Raw genomic sequence first — 27,334 nt, 5'->3', positions numbered from 1 at the left:
TAGGATCACAAAATCCCCCTTTAAAATAGCTTAAAATGTGTCCTCTTCGAAAAATTGGACAGAAATCTAGAAACTAATCACAAAGAGTCATAGATGAAGTATTTGATTGACAAGGTTACCCCTGCCGGCCGCCGCTTCCCTAGCCGCTTGTGTCAGGAGAGAGGAGCGCCGCGCGGACTAACGAATTAATTTGATTGATTGATTGATTGATTGCTTGATTGATTGATTAATTGGTCGATTGATAGATTTTATAGCCTCAGTTTCAACTTTTTTCACTTGTTTTAAAAGTTTCTGAATCTATATAGGCCTAAGCTTATAAAAAGTTCTTCTTGCCTTTAGTCTTAACATAATTAAAGGCAAACGTTGTTCCGAGCCCAGACAAACGATATGTCTATGGTTCCGAGGCTGTTCTGTTACATACCAGGTCAGTAATAATTTGGCGTGAGATTCGTTCGTTCATTTATTCATTTCAACAATTCATTCATTCAACAATTCATTCATTCATTCATGTGGCACATAAAATTAAAAATTCGTTTCGAGTCATTGATTGATTGATGATAGGCCTATGTTGATTATTTATTTATTTATTTATTTATTTATTTATTTATTTATTTATTTATTTATTTATTTATTTATTTATTTATTTATTTATTTATTTATTTATTTATTTATTTATTTATTTATTTATTTATTTATTTATTTATTTATTTATTTATTTATTTATTTATTTATTTATTTATTTATGTATTTATGTATTTATTATTTTTTTATTTTATGTTTTACTTTTCAGTTTCTTCTATTGTTCTTTTCAGGCTTGCTTGGTTGGTTTTGTCCTACGAGCTGTCGCTAATTAAATATTGTGAAAACGAAATCAACATTTACATTATTTTAATATAATTTTCTAAGGTCAAGAATCCCCTTTTTCGATACCAAATCGTGAGATTTTTTGGTAGCCAGTGAGTATCAGGGTCAGTATATTCTATTTTGCATGTATAATGCTTTTGTGTCATAAAACAGATGTCATGGATTGGATGCACAGCATGCAGCACTGTGTCTGTGCCATTTTGGCATTTATTTACATTTTTTAAGCTTACCATTTTCCTAAAGTTTGTTCGGCTTATAAATTTTATTATTATGCGGAAAAAAAAGACTCATAACACAGTATATTGATATAAAACGACGTGAACGCTTTTGGGCACAGTGCTTATGCAGCTCGATGCGATGCTTTTCAAACATCGCAGCATCGCACAATGTCTAGGTAACCTAGGCAAACCTTAGTTAACACATTTACTAGTCAGCTTAATTCGCTTGAGACCGGGGCCCCAACACAATGCATATTTACATAGAAATTTGAATTTTTTTCGAGAATAGGTGGGTGAAGGAAACCTACATAAATATGTTTTCTATACTTCACTTGACCCAAATATATGATTTTTATGGTGATAATCAAGTCGCACATGGAATTTTAGAGGATTTTGATAGCAGTTCCATTAAAAAAAGCTGCCATCGCCATGAGACTAAGATCTAGAAACACCCCCGAAATGCCGTTTTGGGGAATTTTGCTAGCTGAATCTTTTTGATGAAAGTCAATCTTTGACAAGATGTAACTTTGCTACGAAAAGTGCTATGAAAAAAAGGTTTTCAGTTTTGGCTTAGTTTACTCAAGGGCTTTAATTTGATATATAAAACGATGCAATTTGATGGCAAATTTGAATTCACCTAGGATACCTACAATGTCAATGATATGCATATAACCATATTTGTACATTTACACGATGTTGCGATGTTTGAAAAGTATGTGGGTCTGCATCTCTTTTAAGGTCATTTTACCGACCTTGATTTTCTAGCAGCCAATCACAAGTGTGCTCGGCTGCGATATCGCAGTGCGATGCGAAAAAGTTGAACATTTTCCAACTCCAACGCGGACCGAAGTTTTCACTACGTGATGAGAATTTTCACTGCTGAGCTCGTAAAAACCTGGCTCAGATTACAGTTTTTATAGCATCGTAGCTTAATTAAAGCATGCGTTTGATAGCCGTACGCACACACAGCACACACTTTGCGGGTAGAACCTCCTTTTGAGATGACCGTGCGATAGGTGTAGCTTCTAGGAAAAAAATGAAATTGTTCTCAATTAAAGTTAGTATTTATATAGTATTTGGCAAAGTTCTTCAGCAGTGTCCACCTGCTCTTCCTGATTATCATGTAAAAAGAACTATATTGCATGTTGCTATGCAGCTTGATCTAGCCTAGATGCTTTTTTACATTTGCATGCATGGGAATGAAAATGTGCGCTCAACTACAGTTTGAGGGTAATTTCTGCCTTTTTGGACACTAAAATGCATTCGATCATTAATTGTATTTCAATTTAAGTCTTATTAGCAAACACAATAAGGTGGGTACCAATTTTTATACCGTACATACCAAAATCTGACCTGCGCAAATCATTAAGTGTGTATTTCCCATACACATACAGTTCCAATTATTGAAACTCCCGGCTCTGACCCAAGAAGTGCTGTGTACATGCAATCATATCTGTACTTAGCTGTCGGAATGGAGAAATCTTTGCTCTACAAATGATTGCAAATTACACGTAATCATTTTTCACCACAAAATGTGAACGTACATGTACACAACAAATGAGCCGTAAATTCCTCCCCCGGTCAATTTTGTTTTATTTCGCGTTTAGAAAATGTATATCATAAGCTTTAAAATGGTATATGATTTGTCTTCAAACGATATCCAGAAGCAGGGTTATGGTTTTGCTCCTTCAACAAAAATGGTACCTTTTTCGTTTCTACATAATGTGTCTCTTTTTCCACATTGCTGGTAATAAATATCAAATAGTCATAATTGGCGGTCATTGATTTGAACCCACCACTTGAACAGGATTTAGCCAAAGCAAACAAAGACCAGAGCTATTAAGAATTCTATAGAAACATCCAAGGATCCTCTTCAAGAATTGGATTATTGATTGGTTTAAATTTTAAAAGGTGTTTGACTATCTAAATGAGATACTTGTCGAAGCAACTTGAGGTACCGATGAATACGACCTTTGTGCACATTTTACACTTTAACTCAGAATACAATTTAGGACATTTACGGCTCATTTGTGCTGTACGGTCACAAATATGATATGAAAACACAGGTGAGCAATGTATGAATATGTCAAACAGGTCGTTAATTGTTGTCAATGTAAATATTTTGCGACATTTATAATGAAAACATTTAACACTGGAGACACCCTATGGCACTTCCTACAAATCATCAGAACAAGTCATCAAACGTTCGAAATTTGTAGTTACTACAACTGATAGACATACAAATTGGCTTGTACATGTATGTGCTAGTCTTAAATATACACATATAGGTACAGCGTATATAGGACTAGCAGCGAGTCTAGCTTGATCAGCAAATGAAGTGCCGATGTGATGATGTAATTCAATTGGCTAATCAGAACACTCCCATGTTTACACTATAATCTAAACAGTGCCAAATTGGCAGACTGTTGAAGAACCTTGCCGAAAACTATAATTTTCAAATGATTTCAATCTGCAAATCCAGTGTTGCATTTCCTCTATTCATATTCATTTACACAGTGATGCCGGTGATGGAAATTAAGTGTTTACATTCCACTTCTGTGCCATTGTTTTTCCCTACTGCCATGATGAAAGAGGCTTTATTTCACAATGTATCAATCGAGGATCAGGTGAACAAAAGATGTGATAGGAGTAAGCAGAGTAAACCTGACTGCTTGATTCCACGATAGGGATGTTGGCCAGTATTGTACAAGAAAAAGAAGCAGAAACCATTAAAATATTGCTACTTGGGTTTTCACATTATGTGACAGAAATGACTCTCAAGGTGACAAAAGATTGGTCCATTTAGCAATCAACATTATATGTGTGTAACATCCCAAGATTTGCGTAATGTACAGAAACACATTTTTGTGCACATAATTTTAGGCCTATAACAAAATGTATATTTTGTACAATTATATAGCTATCGTTTCTACCCTATGACGTGTCATTGGACTTGAAGGAAGGACATCACTTGTGAATCTAAAGCAACCTTTCAACTCCACATGAATGCAAAGATGTTAGCCGCCATGTAGTGTGGACAACATACAGACATCATCATGCTAGCACAACTCTTCATCTTATCTTCAAGAGGAGATGTCTTAATCTTCAAAGATTGTATCCTTTTCATATTAAAATTTAAAAGAAAAACCAAGAAAGGAAAAACTTACATTAGGCTACATGTATGAATCTGAAGTCGATGCTGGCAAAAATATCTTGAGGATACATCACACCAACTTGCGCAGCGGTTGGATTGCAGCAATTATAGTTTTGGTTTGAGGTGTTGAACTAAGTTTGCTTTGAAAGTATTCAGGTCAGGGCTCTCAGCAACGGATGGAGGAAGCTGGTTCCAGCTAACGATGGTTGATGGGAAGAATGACTTGTGGTAGATGGTGGTCTTACATCTTGGCTGGAAAAATTTCTTGTTGTGTCCCCTCGATGACCGTGTGGTGTGGTGTATGTAGTCGTCTAATTTAATATCAATGAGCCCATTATCCATTTTGTAAAGAGTTGTCAATTTCTTTGCTTGCCGTCTTGACTGGAGAGTGTCCCAATCAAGCTACCGGAGTAAGTTGGTAACAATTCCTTTCTCGCGGGTGTACACTTTCTTGCAGAATCTTGCTGCTTGACGTTGTATTCTCTCAAGAGCGTAGATGTTTTTATGCAAGTAGGGTAAAAAAGTAGGCTAAAAAAGGTTTGTCTCAACAGAAAATGGAAAACCCTAGAAAAAAAAAGGTTGCTGGGCCTAAAGTAGGGTTTCTACCAAGGGCTATCAGGTACCATACTTTAAAATAATAATGTACCGGGTATGTAATTACTTTTTCTATCATACTTTTTGTGAAATTATAACTTAAAAAAAATAACTTTTCAAAATCAGCCTCCTCCATTAGGGCTTGACTACACACTTGAAATCTGTTGCAAATCCTTAACAGTTTTATAGACAGAGGAGATGGACCCAAAGATGCAGGAGAGTTGTTTGTAGAAAAACTAAAATCAAGCAAAGGACAAGATTTACCACCAGTAATAGTGAGTAATGCTTGTTGTGAATAGGGGCCATATTTACAAATTTCAACTTAAACAAGATTGGTCTTGGACTGTGTTTACATTTTATAAAGGTTGCTATTTTATTGTAATTTGTAAAATGTTTGTGTGTAGATTACTAGAAGTAATACATCAAACTCAGTTTTCACCAAAAATGTCACTTGAGAACCTTTGCAGCTGCATAGGTTAATAATTGCAAAAATTCTGCAAAATAATGCAGGCGTACTGAGATGTTAATGCGTCTAATGCACAAGACCTGGAATAATATAAATTGTTTTGAGGGAAAGAAAAAGGAGCATTCTTTGATTCGGGTTTAGAGAAAGCAGTCATATACTTATAGCCTGAAGTGAATGTTGAAGATTCACGTCTACACATATTAAATAAATGTTCGTGATACATTGATATTATTATATATGAAGATGATATGAAAATCTCCATGATGTATTCTTTGCGTCTTGACTGTGTTATTGGGTTGATTGGTTACTTATGGATAGTACATGTACCTCATCGATCATCTCCTCATAAACTCTCCTCTCCAAGCATAAACCCTGAGTCGAAGTTATCACAGCTCATAAGAATGAACTCAAGCTCAGACATGTGCTACAAAGATCTTTCTCATTTGAGTCTACACTCAGAAGTCTCAAATGATGGTATTGTGTTCCAATAGTAAGTGTGTATTTGATATCAAGTATTGGTTTCTTCATTTTCTATACAGGAAGCAAATGGCATTTACATGCTTCATATAAAATGCGCTAACTTATTCTTTGTGTGCACAACCAAATCAGACGTGTCTCCTTTTACTCACTTGGAGCTCCTGGCAAGGTAAGTGAATGCTATTGAATGCTATAAATTGTATCTTCTTATTATTTAAGGTGGTACTATACCCCTTGATGAATTTGTGACTATTTTTGCATTTTTCTCAAAAAATAATAACACGCTGGTAACAAAAGTTATGTACAATGTATGTTATAGTGGCAAGGAATTCAGTTACTACATGTACACTGGAATTTCAGTGACTCAAGAAAAGCGGTATGTTATTTATGATAAGAAAAGAGGTACCGCCAGAATGTACCTCATTTCTTAACATTTGTATAATGAACCACTTGTCTTGGATTCCAAAAGTAATTGGATTCCATGCCCCTATAATATACATAACTTTTGAAACTATAATATACATGACTTTTATTTATCAGGGGTATAGTACCACCTAAATATTTCAGCCAGTGCCATAAAGTGTGAGTGGTTTAATATAGCAGTTTGTTTTGACTACAATCAAGTGCAAATTTCCCTGGGACACTTGTTCATATTTCAGCCTCTGTTCAATAAAACCGGTCATATGAAGTTCACCATGTGATATTTTATTTGTATAGTTTCCAACCTATTTCGAATCCTCCTCCCCACCAACCAATGTTGGAGCAAAAATATAGGCCATTTAAAAAATGAGGCGTTTGGTATACAACATTGAATTAGGGGTGTGGGGAGGGTCATTGAACTATGAAAGTGTCCCAGCAAATTTGCACTTGATTGTATAGGGGATGCGAAAAAATAATCTATTAATATCAATAAAATCGCCATAACTCTCGAATGCGTTGCTCGATTTTCATAATTTTTTCAGTGATGTCAAGATAATTTCATTATGCATTACATGTTTAGCCAATTTTTAAAAAATTTATTAAAATAAACATTTTTTTGAATATCACACCCTGCAATGCATGCATTTTTCAAGGAATATTTGACACATTGATTGCTTATATTAGAGTGGACATATAAATTCTCCTTTGGAAGAATTTACAAACATAATAAAAGCAATCCAAATAAGAAATTAAGAAAATATAGAAATAAATAGAACAGAATCATGATGTTTGTCTCATCAGTGATCTTTCAAACTCATTACCCTATTTCAAATGCTATTATCGGAATGCACGTTAAACTCTTTAATATAGGCCTTCAACTACCCATCACAGACACGCTAATTCAACGTAACAATGCCATGCCAAAAAGTGTATATACAATTACACATTTTAAATGTGCTTATTATTGCTTATTATTGTATTCAAAAATAAAAAAAGAGATAAAGAGCAGGATTTAAAAGTAAACACATCGGCGACAATGAGCTTCGAACCGTAGCCCTCATGATCACAAGGCAGTAAGCAAACCACTACACCATGGGTGAGCTGTTGTTATTCATGCGAATTTATTTATAACAAGGATAACAAGAACTAATGACGCAATAACGGTCTACCAGAATAATATAACTTAAAAGGTAATATATATTTATTTCACATTATGGAAGACCGTGCTCATTTGGCTTAAATGGAGGAATAATTACCAATAAACATATCAAAGTTAGGAAGGTATGTATAATGTGACCGTGTATATTCAAAATATCGTTAGATAATGACTGCTGAATACTGACCAAAACATGAGTTTTAATGAATGAATTCATTGGATCGAAGCTCAATAACACAATACAGTAGCATTGCAATGATAGGATTAAATACGCTGAAATCGAGTGCAATTGTCATCAGTCTCCGGTGGCATATAGTTACTGGCCTTGCTTCTCGATCTCGAGTTCGAATCCATGTAATGCTAATTTTCTTTCTTTCTTTCTTTTTTCTTTCTTTTCTTTCTTTCTTTCTTTCTTTCTTTCTTTCTTTCTTTTTTTTCCTTTATGTTGCCAATTTACATTAACATTTACCAATGAACTAAAGGGAAACAATTGTTTTGTTTTGATTTTTTTGTTATTTCAGTAGGTATTTTTAACCGATTGTACTCTATATTTCCAATATGATTTAATTTTGATTAGTTTTAAATTGTTTTAAAAGTGAATTATGAGATAATGCGCTTATAATAGCAATCATGTGTTAATATGCCTTAAATAATGCATATATTACAGCGTTTTGATACCTAAAAATATTTAGTTTGACAAAAAATAACAATTAAAGTAACCAAAAAATGCGCAATGTTATTTGTTTTAAATTAGTGAAATAATCATGTCAATCGAGCAACGCGTTTGCGAGTTATGGTAATTTTACTGAAAGTAATAGATTATTTTTGTCTTCTTCAATACAATCAAGTGCAAATTTCCCTGGGACACTTGTTCATATTTCGCGCCCTCTGTTCAATAAAACCGGTCATATGAAGTTCACCATGTGATATTTTATTTGTATAGTTTCCAACCTATTTCGAATCCCCTCCTCCCCACCAACCAATGTTGGAGCAAAAATATAGGCCATTTAAAAAATGAGGCGTTTGGTATACAACATTGAATTAGGGGTGCGGGGAGGGTCATTGAACTATGAAAGTGTCCCAGCAAATTTGCACTTGATTGTAGGTATATTGCTGCATGTTTATATGCAAGTAAGGCATACAATTATTTTTCCACTTCCATATTGCAGATTCAGTAACATAGTGAAGGACTATTGCGGCATTTTAACAGAAGAATCAATACAACTCAACTTTGCTTTGATCAATGAATTGGTGGATGAAATTATTGTAAGTATTTACATGGATGTGAGTTGTTGCAAAAGATTAAAATGTGTAAATATTTCCATTTTGCTTGACAATACAAAGTGACTTTTTACCCCGCTTTTTACTCACTTCAATATTTTGTCCTTCACTTCGGAGGACATTATCAGGTATACTGATATGGTCATCTGATCCACTTTTCCGGGAAACTTGTTTCCAGTACTTCTTAGTCTCTTTTCCACTCTTTAAAAAAGGATCATAGACGTGACTTGGGAAATATGTCCCCTACTCTCTGTTCATGGTCTTGTTCCTGTGTACACCAACTCCCTCATCAACTTGACATTTGATCAATCTTTCCATCTATATCAGAGTGAACCAGCCATCGCTGAACAGAGACGGGGACCGATACAAGCTACCTAGAGTCTGTAACCCTATTTTGGGTTCAAGTGTCCAAAAGGTCGCTGACCTCTAATTTGGGTTGCCAGTCTGCTGATGAAAGTCAAAGTGTCAACTGAAAATTCCAGGCACGTACATTTTTGTGTTGTGATCAAAGGTTTAAACCACTAAATTATTTCATCAATCTGTTTGCAGGACTATGGCTATGTACAGACTACATCTACCAAAGCTTTGAAGCCATATGTACAAGGTGACCCGACTCAAGTGAGATCCGATAGACCAATGCTAGGAATTCTGGGGTTAGGCCCAGGACTGGTAAGAATCAATATCATGAATAACAACTACCGTATTTCCACGAATAGTCACCCCCTTACCCCCCCCCCTACTTTTTCCAACCAAGATGTTTAAAAATGCTGATATTTCCATGCTATCTTGTGTAGTAAGCTTACCAAGGTGCACACATGGTCGCTAATGGCATCAGTAATTAGCAAAATCTGGTCGTAAATGCGGAAGTGAACCGGAAGTCATCGCTCCTAAGTTCATAGTTCGACATTTCAGCGTGATTTTTAAGCTACCTAATGTTTTTACAGGAATTATCATTCTAAAAATGACCTCTAATAAACACCCCCCCTTTTGGATTATGCAATGGCTCCGGGGGTGACTATTCGAGGAAACATGGTATACACACTTTTCAGAATTGTTAACCTTATCATATATCTTAAACCCTAACTCCAAAACTTATTTTTATGCCTCGCACCTAACTGGTTTTGTGGGCGGAGGGAGAGGGAAGAAGATGAAGAACAAAGGTGCCTTTGTCTTTTCTGCCTGGTTTTGAACCAGTTACCCCTCAGGTTTGGAGCTCCTTGCCCATGATATAGCAAGTCAAGTGTGTTAACTTGGCGCCCAGCCTTTTTGTGCCTATATATATGTGCTCATTTAATTGCGCAATTATATACATGGGATGTTTGGGCTCACAGTGGCTTCATGCTGTAGTATATTTTGTTGTGCTGTATCATTTTGTAGCATTCAGGCTGGTTAGTGTTAAAATTGTTTATTCTAAAATTGGACCTTTTCACATATACCTGTTGACAAGTCATGTGGTATAAATCCTTATATTTATGTTGAAAGAACTTGTTATAGAAATATTTCCCAAATCTGTTTCAGTTTGGATCTGATATGGATGTTGCACCTGGAGCTGCTGCAGAGAAACCTATACCAATGGCTCCATCAGGGCAGGTGAGTGGATGTTAGTACGTTGAATTTGTATCTTGCTTATGAACTATGGCCTAGATGCACCAGATGACAGATACATGGCCATACATACATCAAAGTGCATTGAAAGTATAGCCGGACAGATGAAGCTCATCATTTTAGTAGTATAGATAGTTTTTGTAATATTATGTATGTTTGTGAACTTACCTGTACATATGTACATGTACTTGTATTTCCTTCTCAGCTCTTCAGGGGTGCCAAGAATGAGATATACTTAGATGTTATTGAAAAATTAACAGTACTCATATCTGCTAATGTAAGTAAAGTATGTTTTTATATCTTTCATACACTCTTAGAACCAATCAAAGTGAATGTTACAAAAATGCCAGGAGTGTATTAATTTTTTATATGTATGGACTCACACTTTGTGCAGTCAATTAATCAACCATTATGATTGTTGATGCACTTTGCTTTTTTGTGATTGAGACAATTTCTATTACCTGTGTGCAATGTTAAACCAAAAGTATTGCTAAAAACCCACTAATTGTTATTATTTATCTTTTATTTTGTCAGGGATCTGTTATAAGGGGAGAGGTCAATGGCTGTATCAATCTGAAGAGTTTTGTCATTGGAAACCCAGGTAATAATTTACACCAGGCACAGGAAAGTATTTTGTTATTTTAAATTGTGTTTGTTATTGTCTTTATGTAGTTTGTAATAGGAACTTTGATTCCTTATTTCCCATTTGTATGAAATGCATTATTGTTTGATATTCTGTTTCATTTCATGTAGTTATGCAAGCTGTGGTGCAATCTGGTGTTAAACTGTTTCTGTCTTGGTGTCTAAAATTAAAAAAAAAATTAAAGTCAGTTACAAATGTACATATTTTTGCTAGGAATCTTTGTAACATTATTGCAGACTTCCACTTTAATAGAATTCAGATCTTGTAAAATTTTGATTTGTTTTCCCAGAACTGCAAATAGGATTAAGTGACGATCTTGTTATAGGTAAAACGAGTCAAGTAGGATATGGCTCCAGTGTGAGGCTAGACCATGCCAACTTTCACCCTAGTGTCAATCTGACAGAATTTGACCAGAAGCGGACAGTTATCATCCATCCATCTGAAGGGCAGGTAGGTTGATAATATAATATAATATTTTTCATCCTGATGTGGCAGTGACATCAACGTGTTGAGGCAGCTGTTTTGTGCCACATCTATGCAGCATCTTGAAGGGCGTGCAGGTGACGAATGCGCTTTGAGCGTCTGCTAGCAATTTGAAGCACCTAATGAAATGGGCACTGACCTCACTGCCCACAAATGGTATAGTAAAGATATCTTACACTTCCCACAATGCATTTCTTCCCTGTATTGATCTGCTATTCGTGTAACATGGGTCGAGTGACAAGATATACCACAACTGCAATATTTGAATGAGCTCTGTTAAAGTCATAATGTGCGATCTTATAATATGAAATTTGTTAATTTTTTTCAAACCTGATTTTTTGGCATGTTTTTAATGTTAACACATGTCCCAACTTGCACCTAAATGGAAGTTCGACATAAAGTCATAATTCATAATTAATCATAATATGACTTTATGTCCTCCTATAGAACTGCATGTTAAACGGCCAAAATAAGCAGTAGAGTTTCTTTCACTTTACCTTGTTATTTCAGCTCAAAATGGACAGAAACAAAACTCTTCCTGCCAATCATTACTAGTATTATTTCAGCATTTTGAGTATAGAAGAACAAATTTGAAATTTGAAGGAAATCGTACATTAAGGTTTTAATTGAGGTATTGCTTGTCACTGTCGACCCATGTTGCACTGAATATCAAATCACTCATCAGTACACAGACGAAATGCATCGTGGGAAGTGTAAGATATCTTCTCTGGGCCTTAATAGTTTTCCAGTGCATGGTCCAGTTATCTCAATCGGTAAGGTGTGTGACTCTGGTGCAATATGACAGTTTTAGTTGGAGACCCTACAGTATCAGTTTCTGTTCTTATCTCATGGAAATATTGAGCTGGCTTAAAATTCCTGTGGACATTAAAGAACTTGCTGCTAATTGTCCTGGTCTACCTGGCTGTGATGGTTAATTTAGGTCGATTAGGGCTTGCCCTGTTCTTGAATTTCACATCCTGGAATGGTGAATGAAATGATTAGGGCTGTTGTGATGAGCAACTTTCTGAAAGTGTGTGGCCTTGTGGTTCTGGTAGCACAGTGTATGATCATCGTTCTGAGGTTGGATTAATCAATGTATTTCTTTCTTTCTTTTATCAGGGCAGGCTTAGCTATACTCTGATCAGCTTGTAATAGGCAGGACACATAACATTGTGGATTGATATAAAAAGTGCACACACAGCTGGGTGCAGCACTTACTTACGCAAAATGCACTTTGACTATTGTGTGACTGATGTGCACTTTTGTGAAATTACACAGGTGTAGGTTGGGACTTCATTGACTCGTGCAGTAACAAAAACCGAATAATTCTCGCCTATTACAAGCTGATCAAAGCAGTGGCGTACCGTGGCCGCCCCAACCCCGGGGGGCTGAAGAAAATTCAATTTTGCCGCCACTTCCTCAACAGCCCAAAAAGGTTGACCCAATTAAAAAAAAAAAAAAAAAGGGGTTTCAGGCGCTAGCGCCCTAAAAGCAGCTCATTTTGATTGTATAGTACCATTTAAAAAAATTTTTTAGGCTTTATCAAATTTTTCCGCCCTTTTTTATTTACTAATTCTTTTTGCCTCCCCTTTGTTTTTTTTTCTCCTTCTTCCGCCCCTTCATTTTGGCCGCCTCTGCTTTTACCCCGGGGGGCTGGTGCCCCTAAAGCCCCCCCAAAATATGCGCATGCAAAGTATAGGCAGCTGTACACTAGGAAAACAGGTGATCTGCAAAATATATAGCAAAATATAATTGTGAAAATATTTTGATTCTTACTAATGGGTAGTTGAAGGAAATCTGAACTGTACCAAAATATGGAGTGTAAATTGAAAAAAATACATGCTATAGATTAATCCATGGGTATTTAAGTGTAATGATGACAACACTCGTTAAGAAGTTCAAAAATACAGTGGTTCGTAAACCGCAAGGTCTCCCTGGCAGTTGTATTGTACCCAAAGGTTAACACATTGAATAATGAATACTTGGTGAGTGAATACTTCTTGACATGAAATGTATGGAGTATCACTCGGCCCTGGAGTTACAAGAACAAAATCCGCCCCTTCATTTTGGCCGCCCTCTGCTAATATACAACACTGGCAACAGTATATTCTTCATCGTTTTGTTGTGGTGTATTGAATTTCAAAATTTACATAAAACATCTGGAGTATTAGTACAATATAAAATTTCTTATTAAAACAAAACCCTTCAATACTTATTCAATTTGCTAGTAGGAAAGAAAAGCAGGTATACTGTTATATTTCAGTTTTATAAAATGCAGAAAACTGCAGGCAACTGGGCTGCCAGCAATTGTCTAGGTTTTTTACTATTTTTTTTTTTTACATCACATGTCTATTTTTTTAAATTCAGTTTGTTTCAAACAGACTAACACAGACATCTATAAAACATTCCTGACAGCTGGTCTACCAGCAATTTTGTGGGTTTTTTGTTTGTTTGTTTTTTATTTACACAGCCGTGACGTTAGTCACGGCTGTGTCTTTTTTCTTACAGGTTCTTTCTTCTTCTTCTTCTTCTTCTTTCTGTCAACCATTACATTTGCTCTAGCACTCACATGCTTACATCGATTTTGACCTAACTTGGTCACAATGATCACTGACCGTGCCCCTACATGTCACATGAAACTTGTGGGGTCAAAGGTCACGTAGGGGTCATAGGGGTCAAAAACGTGATTTCAACTAAAAATGCATCTTCTGCCACATATAACGTGGGGCAATGATGCCACTTGCACACGCAGCATTGTCATTACCAGTGTCTATGGGGTGTACACAGATTTGAGGTCAAAGGTCATTAAGGGGCCACTTCCGGTATAAAACGAAAAACCTTCAAATTTTTTTATTAGATCAGTAAAACATGGGCCAGTAACGGTATGTTCACATATGATCTGCAGTCACCCAATGTATATGTGGTATTTTTTTTATTTGGGGTCAAAGCTCATTAAGGGGTCACCTTCGGGTTAAAAAAGAAATATCTTTAAAATGCATCTTCTTCCACAAATAATGTAGGACAGAGACGCCACTTGCACACATACATTGTTATTACCCAGTGTCTATGGGGTGTACACAGATTTGAGGTCAAAGGTCATTAAGGGGTCACTTCCGGTATAAAACGAAATACCTTCAAAAATTTCTATTAGCTAAGTTAAACATGGGACAGTAACGGTATGTTCACATATGATCTGCAGTCACTCAATGTATATGTGGTATTTTTTTATTTGGGGTCAAATCTCATTAAGGGTCACTTCCGGTATAAAATGAAATACCTTTAAAATGCATCTTCTTCCACAGATTATGTAGGACAGTGACGCCACTTGCACACATGCATTGTTATTACCCAGTGTCTATGGGGTGTACACAGATTTGGGGTCAAAGGTCATTAAGGGTCACTTCCGTATAAAATGAAATACCTTCAAAATTTTCTATTAGCTAAGAAAAACGTAGCACAGTAACGGTATGTTCACACATGCATTATGGTTACCCAGTTTATATGTGGTATTATTTTATTTGGGGTCAAAGATCATTAAGAGGTCATTTCCAGTATAAAACGAAATACCTTTAAAATGCTTCTTCTTCCACAAATTACGTAGGACAATGACGCCACTTGCACACAGGCATTGTTATAACACAGTGTCTATATGGTGTATACACATTTGGGGTCAAAGGTCAGTAAGGGGTCACTTCCGGTATAAAACGATATACCTTCAAAATGCCCCTTCTGCCACATAAAGCATAGCAAAGTGATGCCACGTCGACACGTGCATTGACATTAGCCAATGTCTATGGGGTTTTCATATATTTTGGGGTCAAAGGTGATTAAGGGGTCACAACACGGCTGTGTTCGTGGTCTTAGACCACAGCTAAGTCTAGTATATTTTTGTATTGCCTTTACAATCTACAAATGGAAATTTCAATAAGTTTTTGATTTTTATGCAGCTGAAACCCAATTTTGGAGGCAAATTAAAAAAAATCCTGTGTCTGAAATTTTGATTAAAAAAATGAACAAGTTGCTGTTTAAATTAAAAAACTCAAAAATGGATTTAAGGGATGAGGTATGAACGTTTGGACAGTATTTATTGTGGGACATTAGAGCACATCAGACATATCGAATTGCATTCTGAATACGAAGAATGTCCTTCTGATATCAAATAATTTTGATTTTTTTGAAATTTGCAATTTAATACACATTTTATGGCAAATGATTATTAAAAATTGATATTTTTGATATTTAACAGTACTGGAAGTAAACTTTATAAATCTGATGATTTATACTTAAAGTGCATGTAGGTGGGATGAAAAGCCGATGATCAATTGAAAATTTTGACCTTTCGTATTGAAGATGTGAAAAATATCAAATTTTAATAATTTGTCATCAAAATTTGTATTATATTGTGAATTTCAAAAAATGAAAATTATTTGATATCAGAAAGACATTCTTCGTATTCAGAATGCAATTCGATACGTCTGTGGTGCTCTCATGTCCCACAAAAAATACTGTAGAAACGCTCAAAACGCTTATTCCAGATCCCTTAACAGTGTATAATATCTGCAAAAACAAACTCAATATAGCTGCCATAATTGACATACATTTGTTTTAAAGGGGCATTTTGTGATTTTAGCATCCCTTTTAGGGTATAATTCAAAAGATCGGCCTATCCATGGAAAAGGCTTATTTCCTGAATTTGTTTATTCAGACTTTGCCATTGCGATTCACACATAATCATATGTAATACAGTGCTCATAAAATAGGTCACTGTGTTGTAATTAATTTTGTTGCTCACCTGTTGACACTCCAAAAATACAAATTGGATGATACCTTTGTCAAACGATCAAATCTGCAAGAATATTTGTGCACACAAACATAATGTAGTGATTGTAATCCTAGGCTTATATTGGTATAAAATGTTCTTTAAATTCTCATTCTATTTATAAAACTCATCCGCTCATCCAAAGATTCTTGTCATTTGATTGGTCAATTACTATTGATTATTTTTGCTATTTTTAGAAACCGACTATTGTGCTCTGCAAGTGCAATAGTTAATTTTGCACTCATGCATAACTACCACGGCAACAGTGACATGCGTGTGCATATAGCATGTATGGTGACCACCTTGACTCGCCAATTATAAGTGTGGGTATCGCTTCTAAAATAAATATAGTTTATATATTTTTAAATTTATTTTGTATAAAATTAAGTGGAAGAAAAGGAATATATATTGAAATACCCTACCAAGTTTTCACACAGAAAGAAGGCAGGATTCCATTCGCTAAGCGCGCGCCTCAGGAAAGCTTGGTCATAAAACGGATGGATTATATGCATCAGTGATACACCCTGCCCAGAATTTTAACAAAAGAAGGCTAGCACAGGAAAGCTGCAGGATGGCGCACACCTTCCTGTAAGGGAATTTCAATATGAGCCCTTATTATATAAAACAAGTATTGAATGGTTTTTATTTGTTCAATGGAAAATATATTTTCATTCGGTGAAATATGAACTGTTCCATTCAACTCGGCATAGTCCATATTTCACCTCATGAAAATATTCTTACTATTGTACTCATAAACATTCTATAATTGTTTTACTATGTTCTATATACACCTCAAAAATGGTTAGTCATGCAAATCTACCTGGCTATCATTGATGCAGGGTGATTTGAACGTTTTCCACATATTATCGATGCTATGCTCATCATAATATCCACGGAATGTTAGCACATCATTTTGCAGACTGCAAGAATCATAATCCCCTCCATTGGTTTTAAAGCCATGATGATGTAATGGGTCACGCAACCCCAAATGTAGAGCTATTATTCCTTGGTAAACATCATCTAATGGGATCAATTGTGTAGAAATACTTTCTTTATACATTTTAGGTATTAAACCATTTGATATCACATAGCTACGCCCTGAGCAAAAATATGGCGAAAGAACCTTTCCAGAATTATTATATGGGGATATTCCTGTTCGATGAAACATAATAATCAGAATCGTATGGATATGATACCACCTCCCCCTTCTTAATAAAAGAACCCATGTAAAGTTGATCCATATTAACACTATGTCCGTGTTCTTTTTTAAGTTCACGCAATAGATTTTCAATATTGACAAACATGTCATCATGCCCTTTGTAAAAATATTTTGCATGGTTGCAATTTTGTGTGACCCATTTGAAACCTAGTACAAGCTTCAAAGTCTGTTGTTTTAAAAAATCCCCTATGTCGCCAAGTATGATATCTTTATAACTACGAGCCTCTATTTCAACGAGCCGATACCTGGCTTTTCCTACAACAAAAAGCACCTGTATCTCATCATCGCCTACCTGTTTATGTTTTGCCCATGTATTTCGTATACCTTCCCTCCGATTGAAATTTTCCGGATGGGAGTAAACTAACATGATCAAGGTCAGGTTGGATAATTTTTTCCCATCTTTGTCTAAACACGCACCACGGGGGTTGACCACTCTATTTAGTGTTTTATTAAAATAATCTTTATTGGAGACGTAATTCCCCCATACACTGAAATCTTGATCTTGGCATACTCTTGAAAATCTCTTCTTAAAATTTCTAACGTCACCTAGCGCCATCTCCCACATTTCATTCAAATCAAAACCAGCTGTTATTGTTTGATTTTTAAAAGCACACACACAACTGGAATCATAATATGGTGGCGGTATGATTTGATGATCTTCTATTATAGACCAATTACCCTTCATTGCAGCAAACCCAATCAAAATATCTCCGACAGGAATATTGTAACAATAATCAGAATGGTACGTTTTGCACTTTTTTGTCCATTCATTTAAATACTTTGCTGCACTACCACTAAGAACGAACCCATTATCTAACAGACAATATTTTGGAAATGGTCGGTAATAATCATATGTTCCAAAACTATCATCATAAAAGGAATACCAAAACTTCATATGACTATCGGCTAATTTTGCATGCACATTTCCAATCCATAAACTTCCCATATCATCATATTTCCCGCCATTCATTATTCGCTCACCTAGTAGTGGATAATTCACATACATGTTATCTCTTACAATAAAAACAAAGCTTACATTGGGATAATTATCTACAACCCACTGAATCCCACATACAATTTGATCTTTTTCTCCCAGTTTTTGATCACTGTAATGTTTCCAGGCTAGAATGACATCATCCTTATCAGTATCACCATTGCTTCTTTGTTCAGAAGAATTTTCTATTACAAATACATTTTTCATAAGAACTGCCACTCCGTTTTGTTTGTCAAAAGTTCTCCGTATGAAAGATCTTCTTTGAACATTTTCTTTTTCGGAAAGAACAAGTACAATGATTCTAGGGTCAACTGGTACTGATGTGGTCTCTGGCATCATGAACGAGTTATTGGAAGAGAACTCACGGTGATATATTTGCATCTGGAGTATTGATCTGCCATCCTGTGAATGATCTGCATTTACATGACTTTGATGGCTCTCATCCCAGAACAATTTCAGTGACACTATGAGCTTATAAGTAAAATATGCAAGAAGTAAGTAGAGCATCAGCTTCCAAACTGGAGGGCGAGTTTGCTTCATTTTATCGAGAGGTTGTGGGTCCGAACCCTGGTGGTGGTTAGTACGCACTCGTGTAAAATTCAGTTAGCTTGAATTCCCCTGGACAAGGAACTTACTGCTAATTGTGTCGTTGTAAGCTGTACCAAAATCGGGGAGCTGATCCTGGCTGTGAAGGTCTATATTGTGGAATGCCTAGGGTGTGCACTTCTTAGCTGCAAGTCCATGTGTTGTTATTTATTGGATTATGGAATGATATGGGGCCGTAGTGGTCAGCGACAACCTGTAAAGTATGTTGAGGCTTGTGGATCAATGTCTAGGCGTTGTGCCTGTGCGTAGCCGTAGCACTGTATAAATCACAACAGTTTTTAAAAAAATCGGTTTGCTTGTTTGTTTTAAGTAACTGTCAGTTGTTGAGTGAGGCTTTGAGTTCAGTTTGACCACTATGGTTTGACCATTTCGTCAGTAACTCTAAAATGGCAAGGTTACTTGCAATGTAGTAGATGAAGCTATCAACAGATTAGTTCGTTTCGCTCTCTTGGCTTTGATGGAATTCAACCGGTCATTTCTATCAAGTTTGCAAATTGTTGTACTGAAGCATTTTCCCTTTCCACAATTCACTCCCAGGTATACTATCAAAGTATCGATCTGTAATTCAATGAAAACAAATGTGATAAATGGAATCGCATAATGTGCCAATTGATTCCCCAATCCCCATGCCTTTTTGAAAGGCAATTTTCTGCTGAAGGTTGCGTAGCCTTTAAATGCATGCACTGTTCTGTTAATGCATGCAGTGTCAAGGCTTTCTGGTTCAGAACCCTTGATTTGTTCGGGCGACACAATAATGTGGGTTTTTTCATAAAAAAATCCTCAAATTTAAAATCCATAAGGTTAACAATTGTTGCGGCACATAATAATTATACATGAATTAGAACTCAAAACAAACAATTTTATTGTGGCATACAAACCTGAAGTTATTTAAAATACACACTACCCCTGTGGAAGATTTAGCTTTAAGTCTTCCACAGAGGGAGTATGAGTTTTGATTAGAATAGACAATTGGGTAACTTCCATTTGAAATACTCACTCCAGTTGTGGAAGATACAGGTAAAGACATAATACAGGGGGAGTATGGGTTTCAAAATGATTAATGCTGACCAGTTACATTTGAAAAACATACTCCCCTGTGGAAGATATTTCCAAAATCTTCCACAGGGGTAGTGTGGATTTCAACTGAATAGCCCAATCCTTTTAACACTACTTTCAATTAAGCTATAATAAATTGTCACACCATGGTCTAGGCAATATACCTTTCATTCAGTTTAGTCCAATGTTTTTGTGTGAGCTTTCCCGTTTTGACGAACAATTACACTGCTTTTTCATCTATGATTTTCGGTTGACTCACTCACGATTCTCTGCTCTAAATAGCTTCATTTGACTAGACTTTGTTCATCTTTTCAACGTTTTGTTGCAAGTTGAATTGAAGTGAAATGTACTCATCCGATATATCCTTTTTTTTTAAAGCAGTTTCTGTGTCTATAATATGTGTTATCTGATTACATAATCTCTCAAAAATGAGTTGAACTTTGAACTTTTAAGTTCAACTAATTTTGAAATTAACTCATACAGGTGCAGGAACTAGACACATTATTATGATCACATATTATATCAATATTTGCACCTGATAATATTATATTTTGAGAAACACAATTGGCTTAAAGGGCATTTCGTGATCCACAGCCTCATCCCCCACTTTTCTCAAAAAAGTTGAGATTTTTATATCACTGGAAACCTCTGGCTACATAATGTTTATGTACAAAATATTTCTTGCAGATTAATTCGCTTTTGCAAAGATATCGTGAAATTTGAATTTCGTTCTGGTGCACCAGAACGAAATTACAACGCATTGTCTATGGAGCAGTGTAATACACATAATCATGCATAACTCGCAAACGCAAAATCGGAATCAACTGAAATTTTGGGAATAGGCTTTTTTCGTGGATATGTACTGAAAAATGTCATAAAAAGAGGATGCTAGGATCACGAAATCCTCCTTTAAGTAAAGAAAGTAAACAATGAATGTGTCGACTTTGATCAGGATGTTTTTGTTTAATTTCGATATTGGAATACTAAATAAGGCTCCAAAGTCATTACCGAATGATATTTTAGGAGGTCATTTTTGTGGCAAAAAATTGAAATTAATTAGGTCTTTGGGGAAACAATGTACATCTTCAATACGAAAGGTCAAAAAACAGCTTTTCCTCCCAGCTACATACACTTTAAGTACATATCATTGGATTACTAAGTTTACTTCGAGGACCGTTATATATAAAAAAATGTCAATTTTAATAATTTGTATTATATTGCAAGAGTAAAAAAAAACCATCAAAATTATTTGATATCAGAAGGACATTCCTCGTATTCAGAATACATTTTTTTTTCATTTTGGGACCCTGCCAAACCAGTAATAGATTTCCTTAACAAACTAGGTCCTCTTTATGCTTACATCCCCAACTAATACGCATCAATTATGCAAATCAGCTTCTTTTATTAGTATAATATAGCTCAAAATCGTAATCAGGTTGAGAACCTCTGACCATGCTCTCCCCTACCAAGTTACATCAATGTTTCCCATGGTGATCTCCAGATATTCATAGGCATAAATTATGCAAATCAGTTACTTCATTAGCATATTTTGCAATGAAAATCTAATTGGATTGTGACCCTCTGGCCATGCTACCCCCTATCAAGTTGCTTTACTGTACCCTATGCGGATCTGCACTGCAGATAGTGGGAAAAAAGACAAACTTAACCAAAATGGAATGTACACACACCTACATCTATACACATTAGGAATTCATTATCGCAAGATTCCCCTTCATGGCTGGCTAAAGCCAGGGGATAGAAATGATCCAATCTGTACATTTGTGACTAGACACTACGAATCAGCCGTAAACTCGGCCCCCGGTCAATTTTGTTTTATTTCGTGTTTAGAAAATATATATCATAAGCTTTAAAATAGTATATCTTTTGACTTCAAACGATACCCAGAAGCGGGGTTATGGTTTGTTGAACTCTGCTCCTTCAACAAAATGGTACCCTTTTCGGTTCTATATGTCTCTTTTCCCACTTTGCTGGTAATAAAGTCATAATTGGCGGTCATTTCAAATCATCCCCAAGTCAACGGGGGACAGGAATGTCCTCTCATTGTTAATTGTTGGGTATACATATACCCATCTAAAATACAATGCAATTGTAACGCACCACTTGAACAGGATTTAGCCAAAGCAAACAAAGACTAGAGCTATTTAATGATTTTATGGAGAAGATCATTATCCTCTTCAGCAATAGGATTATTGATTGGTTTAAATGCTATCAAATGAGAAACATGTCGCGCCTAATTGAGACACCTATGAATATGACTTGCGGCACATTTTGCACTGTACATGTATCTCAGAATACAATTTGCCGAGTTTATGGCTCATTCGTAGTGTCCACTCACATTTTTTTAACTTGTTGAAATTGTAATTACACTGCAAAGTGCATCACTAAATTTAAGCATATGTGACCCTCGGCACAACTGAGCCCGGATGTCGCCAGTGCCACTATTGAGATATGCTCCATCGAACTTAACAATAGGAAACAAAGGATTTATTGACTGTTTTATTGATTTTTCACTACTTAAATGTCAAGTACTATAGACATGATATACATCATTTTAAAGCTAATTTCAAGCAGAATAGTTTGGTTGAATATCTCAAAAATGATGATTGGCGACTTCAGGGCTCATTTGTGCCAAGGGGTCACATATGTTTTTCTCTGTTTACTTGTATATCCAGGTAACATTCATGAAGTATGGTGTATCCGGAGAGCTACCTAGTGCATTACCATTTCAACTTTCAGCCACCATTGAAGAAGTAGCTGACAAACAGTAAGATATTTTCCATTTTCATACCAGTAAGGCCAAAAACCAAAAAAAAAAAAAAAAAGATAGTTTGCTTGTCCTCCATAGGGCCGGATTTACCATAGGGCCAGATGGGCCCGGGCCCAGGGCCCCCAAATTTTAGGGGCCCCCAAAATTGCCCTTTGCAGTGTGCATCTTCCATTTTAGCCGAAAAACACCATGTTTTGGGCCAAAAATTGCGCGCAAATGGCCTGTTATGTAGCAAAGGTCAGCTTCAATTTGGGCTAAAATAGTATAAAATTGAAAAATTTTCGCGCGCTTCACGCGCAAATGTCATAATAGAAGATAAAAACTTGACCATTTGAGTGCACATGCCTTCCTCACGCTGCGATTGGGGCCTCCAAATTTTGGCCGGGCCCAGGGCCCCCAAAAAGGTAAATCCGGCTCTGGTCCTCCATAACTTTTTTAGAATTTGGTCGGGATTTTTTATCATATAATTTTATTTTTAAAGGTCATAGCCAAACCATGACTGTATGCCTTTAATTAGCTTAATAAATAGGCAAATAGTTGTGAATTTGGATATTTCTCTACTTCATGTTGTAAAACAGTTTAGAAGTGTGTAGAAACTGTGAAAAAAAACTTTTCAGGATGTCAAAAATATTGAAAGAAAAAAACCTTTTTCTGGAATTTCCAAAATAAGGGTCGGTATTCATTTTGTACAGTAAAACAAAAAAAACCCTTTTATCCAGATTTTCCAGATTAGGGCCGGTCAGTGGAGGACAAGCAAACAATCTTTTTTTGGCCTAAACCAAAGCTCAGCACTTTGCACAAAATGCTCAGTATTCCACTTAAGTTTTACAAAATAATTGAGAAATGGAATGAATTTTGTTGTTGGGAGCAAAATGTAACTTTAGTTGTAATGAGTCATGACTAGTGACTTGAGGCTAAAAGGAAGCAACTGACTCTAGTGATATTCAGCTGACTCGATCCCATTTACTTTGTGACATGAGCTAAAAAATTGGCCAAATGACAATTTCAAAATGATTGGGAATTCCTGACCAGACTTGCAGAAGATGCTGATTTCCAAAAATGTAGAGTTCTGCACAATTCTAAATTACTCTCGTAAATGTTTTCTGTAATTTCTTGGCTTATTGCATAGTAAAAAGTTGCATGATTAATTAATTGAATTATATATATTTATTGATTGATTACAGAGCTCTAGATATTCAGTTTCACCTACGTTGTGATTTGCCCAAATCACGTAGTGCTGTCAATGTAGCCATTTCAATACCAGTGCCAAAAGCAACAACCGAGTAAGTTTTATGGTAAAGTAGACATTTTTTAACTGTTTCCCCGTTTTAGAATTTGTGATTCATTACCGTATTTCGTCAAATAGGCGCCCCCCTCAAATAAACGCCCCCACCACTTTTTTCAACCAGGATGTTTCAAAAATGCCGATATTTCCATGCTATCTTGTGTAGTAAGCTTACCAAGTTGCACACATGGTCGATAATCTGGATTGGAAACCCAGAAGTGAACCAGAAGTCAGTGTTTCTAGTTCATAGTTCGTCATTTTAGCGTGATTTTAAAGGGAATTATCATTCTAAAATTGACCTTGAATAAACGCCCCCCGTTTGGAAAATGTAACGCCCCCGGGGGCGTTTATTTGACGAAATACGGTATATTGACCCGTAATCCCGTATAGTAAAGGAATATATTTACATGTTGTTATTTTCACGGTAGCACCTTGTAACATAAAAAGCACATAAAAATAAATATAGCACAAAAATATCCAGTTTGACACTGACTGCATGGCTCCTGATTGACCTCAACTGGTTCACTTAAAATCCTTGTGAACCAGTAGCCACTTGTTTAGAAAAATGACTCCTGGTACCCGCTTCATATTCCTCTTAAATTTGTCTAATACAAATTTCTCTGTTTTCTTTTGAAGTGTTATTCCTAGTATCCAAGGCAGTGGGCAATCCATTGAGTACAAAGCTAGTGAGAGACAGACCATCTGGGCCATCAAGAAGATTGCAGGAGGTACTGATACTACGGCTAGACTCAGAGTGAGTAATTTCAGTTACCAGTCAAAATTTCCTTTTATTAGTGGGGGCCCGGAGACTAAAAGTGCCTTTTATGCTTTCTTTTTCAACTATAAATAATTCATTTTGGGGTGCGGTTCTTATTTGAAATGTGAGTATGAGGATGTGTGCAGCAGGTTCAGGCCCGGGGTTCAGGTAGCATTTTCTGGCTCTTCAGTTTAGTTTAAACAGATATCATTTCAAAATCCAGTACATTATAATAAAAGCAGAAACCAGTTTGTGTCTTATGATCCTGTCAATCAAATTCCCTATGATTAGTTAATATCGCATAACCAACAAAGGCACCGCCCTACTTACGTGATACTAACCAATCACAGGCTGTGCACGAGCTTGAATGACAAAATCATCAGATGCAAACTAGTTTTTTTTATTTCCGACTTTTAGTCTAGTATATTTTGACAGGGGATCTAATGCCAAATTATTACTGGTCAAAAGAAAAATCCAACAGAAGTAATTCTTTGGACTCAAAGGTGATTTTCAGGAACAAATCTGGTCTACACACACAAAATTATTTGCATGTTTCAAAGATAGATGGATCTAGACTACAAGGGTGAAAATAAGTGGGAGACGGGAGCCGTTTAGCCCCCAGAAACCCTGACATGGCCCCTGGTCCCATCTAAATTTAAGCTGACCAGAAACACTTTTCTTCATAAACTGGCCCCTGGTCACTATACCCAAAAATTCATGCATGATGAACATATATCATGTATATCCAGATTGGTCCCTTGTTGATTAGAAGTGGCCCCTGGTTCCATGTTGAATGAAGTGAAGCAGGGGCCATTTTGTGTAAAAAGGAACCCCTGGTTCACCATTTTTTATTTTCACCCTTGCTAAACTATTTAAACATTGAGTTTGATTTTTGTTTCTCTTCACAGCTCACTCTAAACAACTTAACCACATCCAGCAGACTAGAAGTAGGACCAGCCAATCTGGATTTTGAAATCAAAGACTTTGTATGCTCGCATCTACAAATCAAATACCTGAAAGTATTTGACAGACATAACTCTTACGTTCCATACAGATGGGTACGTTATGTATCATTAAGTGACTCGTATGTTGTACGACTTAGGTGATACGAAACAACACCTTCAATTATATCTAATTCAACAATTTTATGGCAGATATGTACAGCAGCAGATAGGCCTATCCAATATTTCTGAGCAAGACTGCAGCTTAATCATGATTGAAGGCCCATTCAGTGATCCCGGCAAGATTACAAAAATATCAAAATTGTGTATACATTGCTTAAAACTGAAGGATAAGCCATTAAAATTACCAGTAGGTATTTCGCAATGAAAAAATTGGCAATAAATGAGGAACAGTTGAAAAAATTAAAGCAGTTCTTTCATAATTCATATGGGTTTAACTTGGAGGATCAAATTGCATTGCACCAAGTGACATGATTCAAAATACACTGGACAAAGCAGGGTCAGAATTTTGTTTCACAGTGCGAGAATTAATCTTGATTCTTGCAAAATAAATTTGCGGGAATCATTTGATTCTCGCAAATCAACTTCTGTGTAAACTACAAAAGTTTGCGGGAATCAACTTTGATTCACACAAATCTGTTTATGACGAGAATCGATTCTCTGATTCACGCCAAATTTCTTACCCTGCAAAGCAATAGCATCTGTGAAACTCTTTTAAATTTCTGATAAAAACTTGTGTGTGAAATGTTACCTTCTGTGCTTAGTGTACATGTAGATAAAGGGTCCATTCATCTCTCAAAAATGTAGTAGGCTTGACCTATTCACATGCTTGTTTCTGCATATGAGAGTGTAACTTTCAAAGCTGCATCTTTTCTTACACAATGAGCCATTGTATTGTGACCAAGCACAACCAGGTGTGACTTCGTAAAACAAAATAATCACAATATTTTATGAAGCAAGCCATGTATCACACAACTACCTGTCATCATTAGATGCCATTTGCTTGCCATCATAAAGTAGTGTCATGTCATCTAGAAAACTGGAACAAAGGGCAATGTAATGATCATGCTTTACACTACCAATTGAATACCTGAATACATAACTCGCCCAAGTCCATGGAAAGTGATGTTGAGAAAACTAAAAAACAATTGAGTATCATACATGCTGGGTATACATACATGCTGGATTTCACATGCTCAATAGATGCACATAGAAGGTGGATTTGGGTTCAACTTTTATACATGTGATAGGCCTATGTATATAAGCAACAATTGCCCAAGCGTTAACTCAATTTGGCACAAAGTATGGACTTGGGTGCAGGATTTTGTATTGATGTATTCAATTTACTGTCTTCATTTTGTTTTCCATGATGAGAATCATAATATGACATCAAAATAAAGAATGAAATAAAAGAGTATTGTTTCTTATTGTTTCTTTCTTGTACACATTTTATTTCACTAAAATATCATCTGATATAATAACACATT

At 35.9% G+C, this 27,334-nt stretch overlaps 1 protein-coding gene across 2 annotated transcripts; it reads left to right on the top strand.

The window, feature by feature from the left end:
* Positions 1–827: 827 nt before the first annotated feature.
* On the top strand, positions 828–27,261 carry LOC140153077 (AP-4 complex subunit mu-1-like). Of its 2 annotated transcripts, none has more exons than XM_072175692.1 (14): positions 828–956; positions 4,003–4,196; positions 5,020–5,105; positions 5,836–5,942; positions 8,519–8,615; positions 9,180–9,299; positions 10,149–10,220; positions 10,441–10,512; positions 10,770–10,836; positions 11,168–11,328; positions 22,749–22,840; positions 24,028–24,126; positions 24,765–24,882; positions 25,794–27,261. In XM_072175692.1, exons 2-14 carry the CDS (start codon positions 4,139–4,141, stop codon positions 25,989–25,991), a joined length of 1,347 nt encoding a protein of 448 aa, XP_072031793.1. In that variant the 5' UTR covers positions 828–956; positions 4,003–4,138; the 3' UTR covers positions 25,992–27,261. The 2 variants fall into 2 exon arrangements, with proteins under 2 accessions (XP_072031793.1, XP_072031792.1); XM_072175691.1 differs by having other exon boundaries at positions 844–968.
* Positions 27,262–27,334: the final 73 nt, after the last annotated feature.

Source organism: Amphiura filiformis, chromosome 5 (assembly GCF_039555335.1).
Source record: "Amphiura filiformis chromosome 5, Afil_fr2py, whole genome shotgun sequence".
NCBI classification, from domain to species: Eukaryota; Metazoa; Echinodermata; class Ophiuroidea; order Amphilepidida; family Amphiuridae; genus Amphiura; species Amphiura filiformis.
This window is presented reverse-complemented; position numbering and strand designations above follow the sequence as displayed.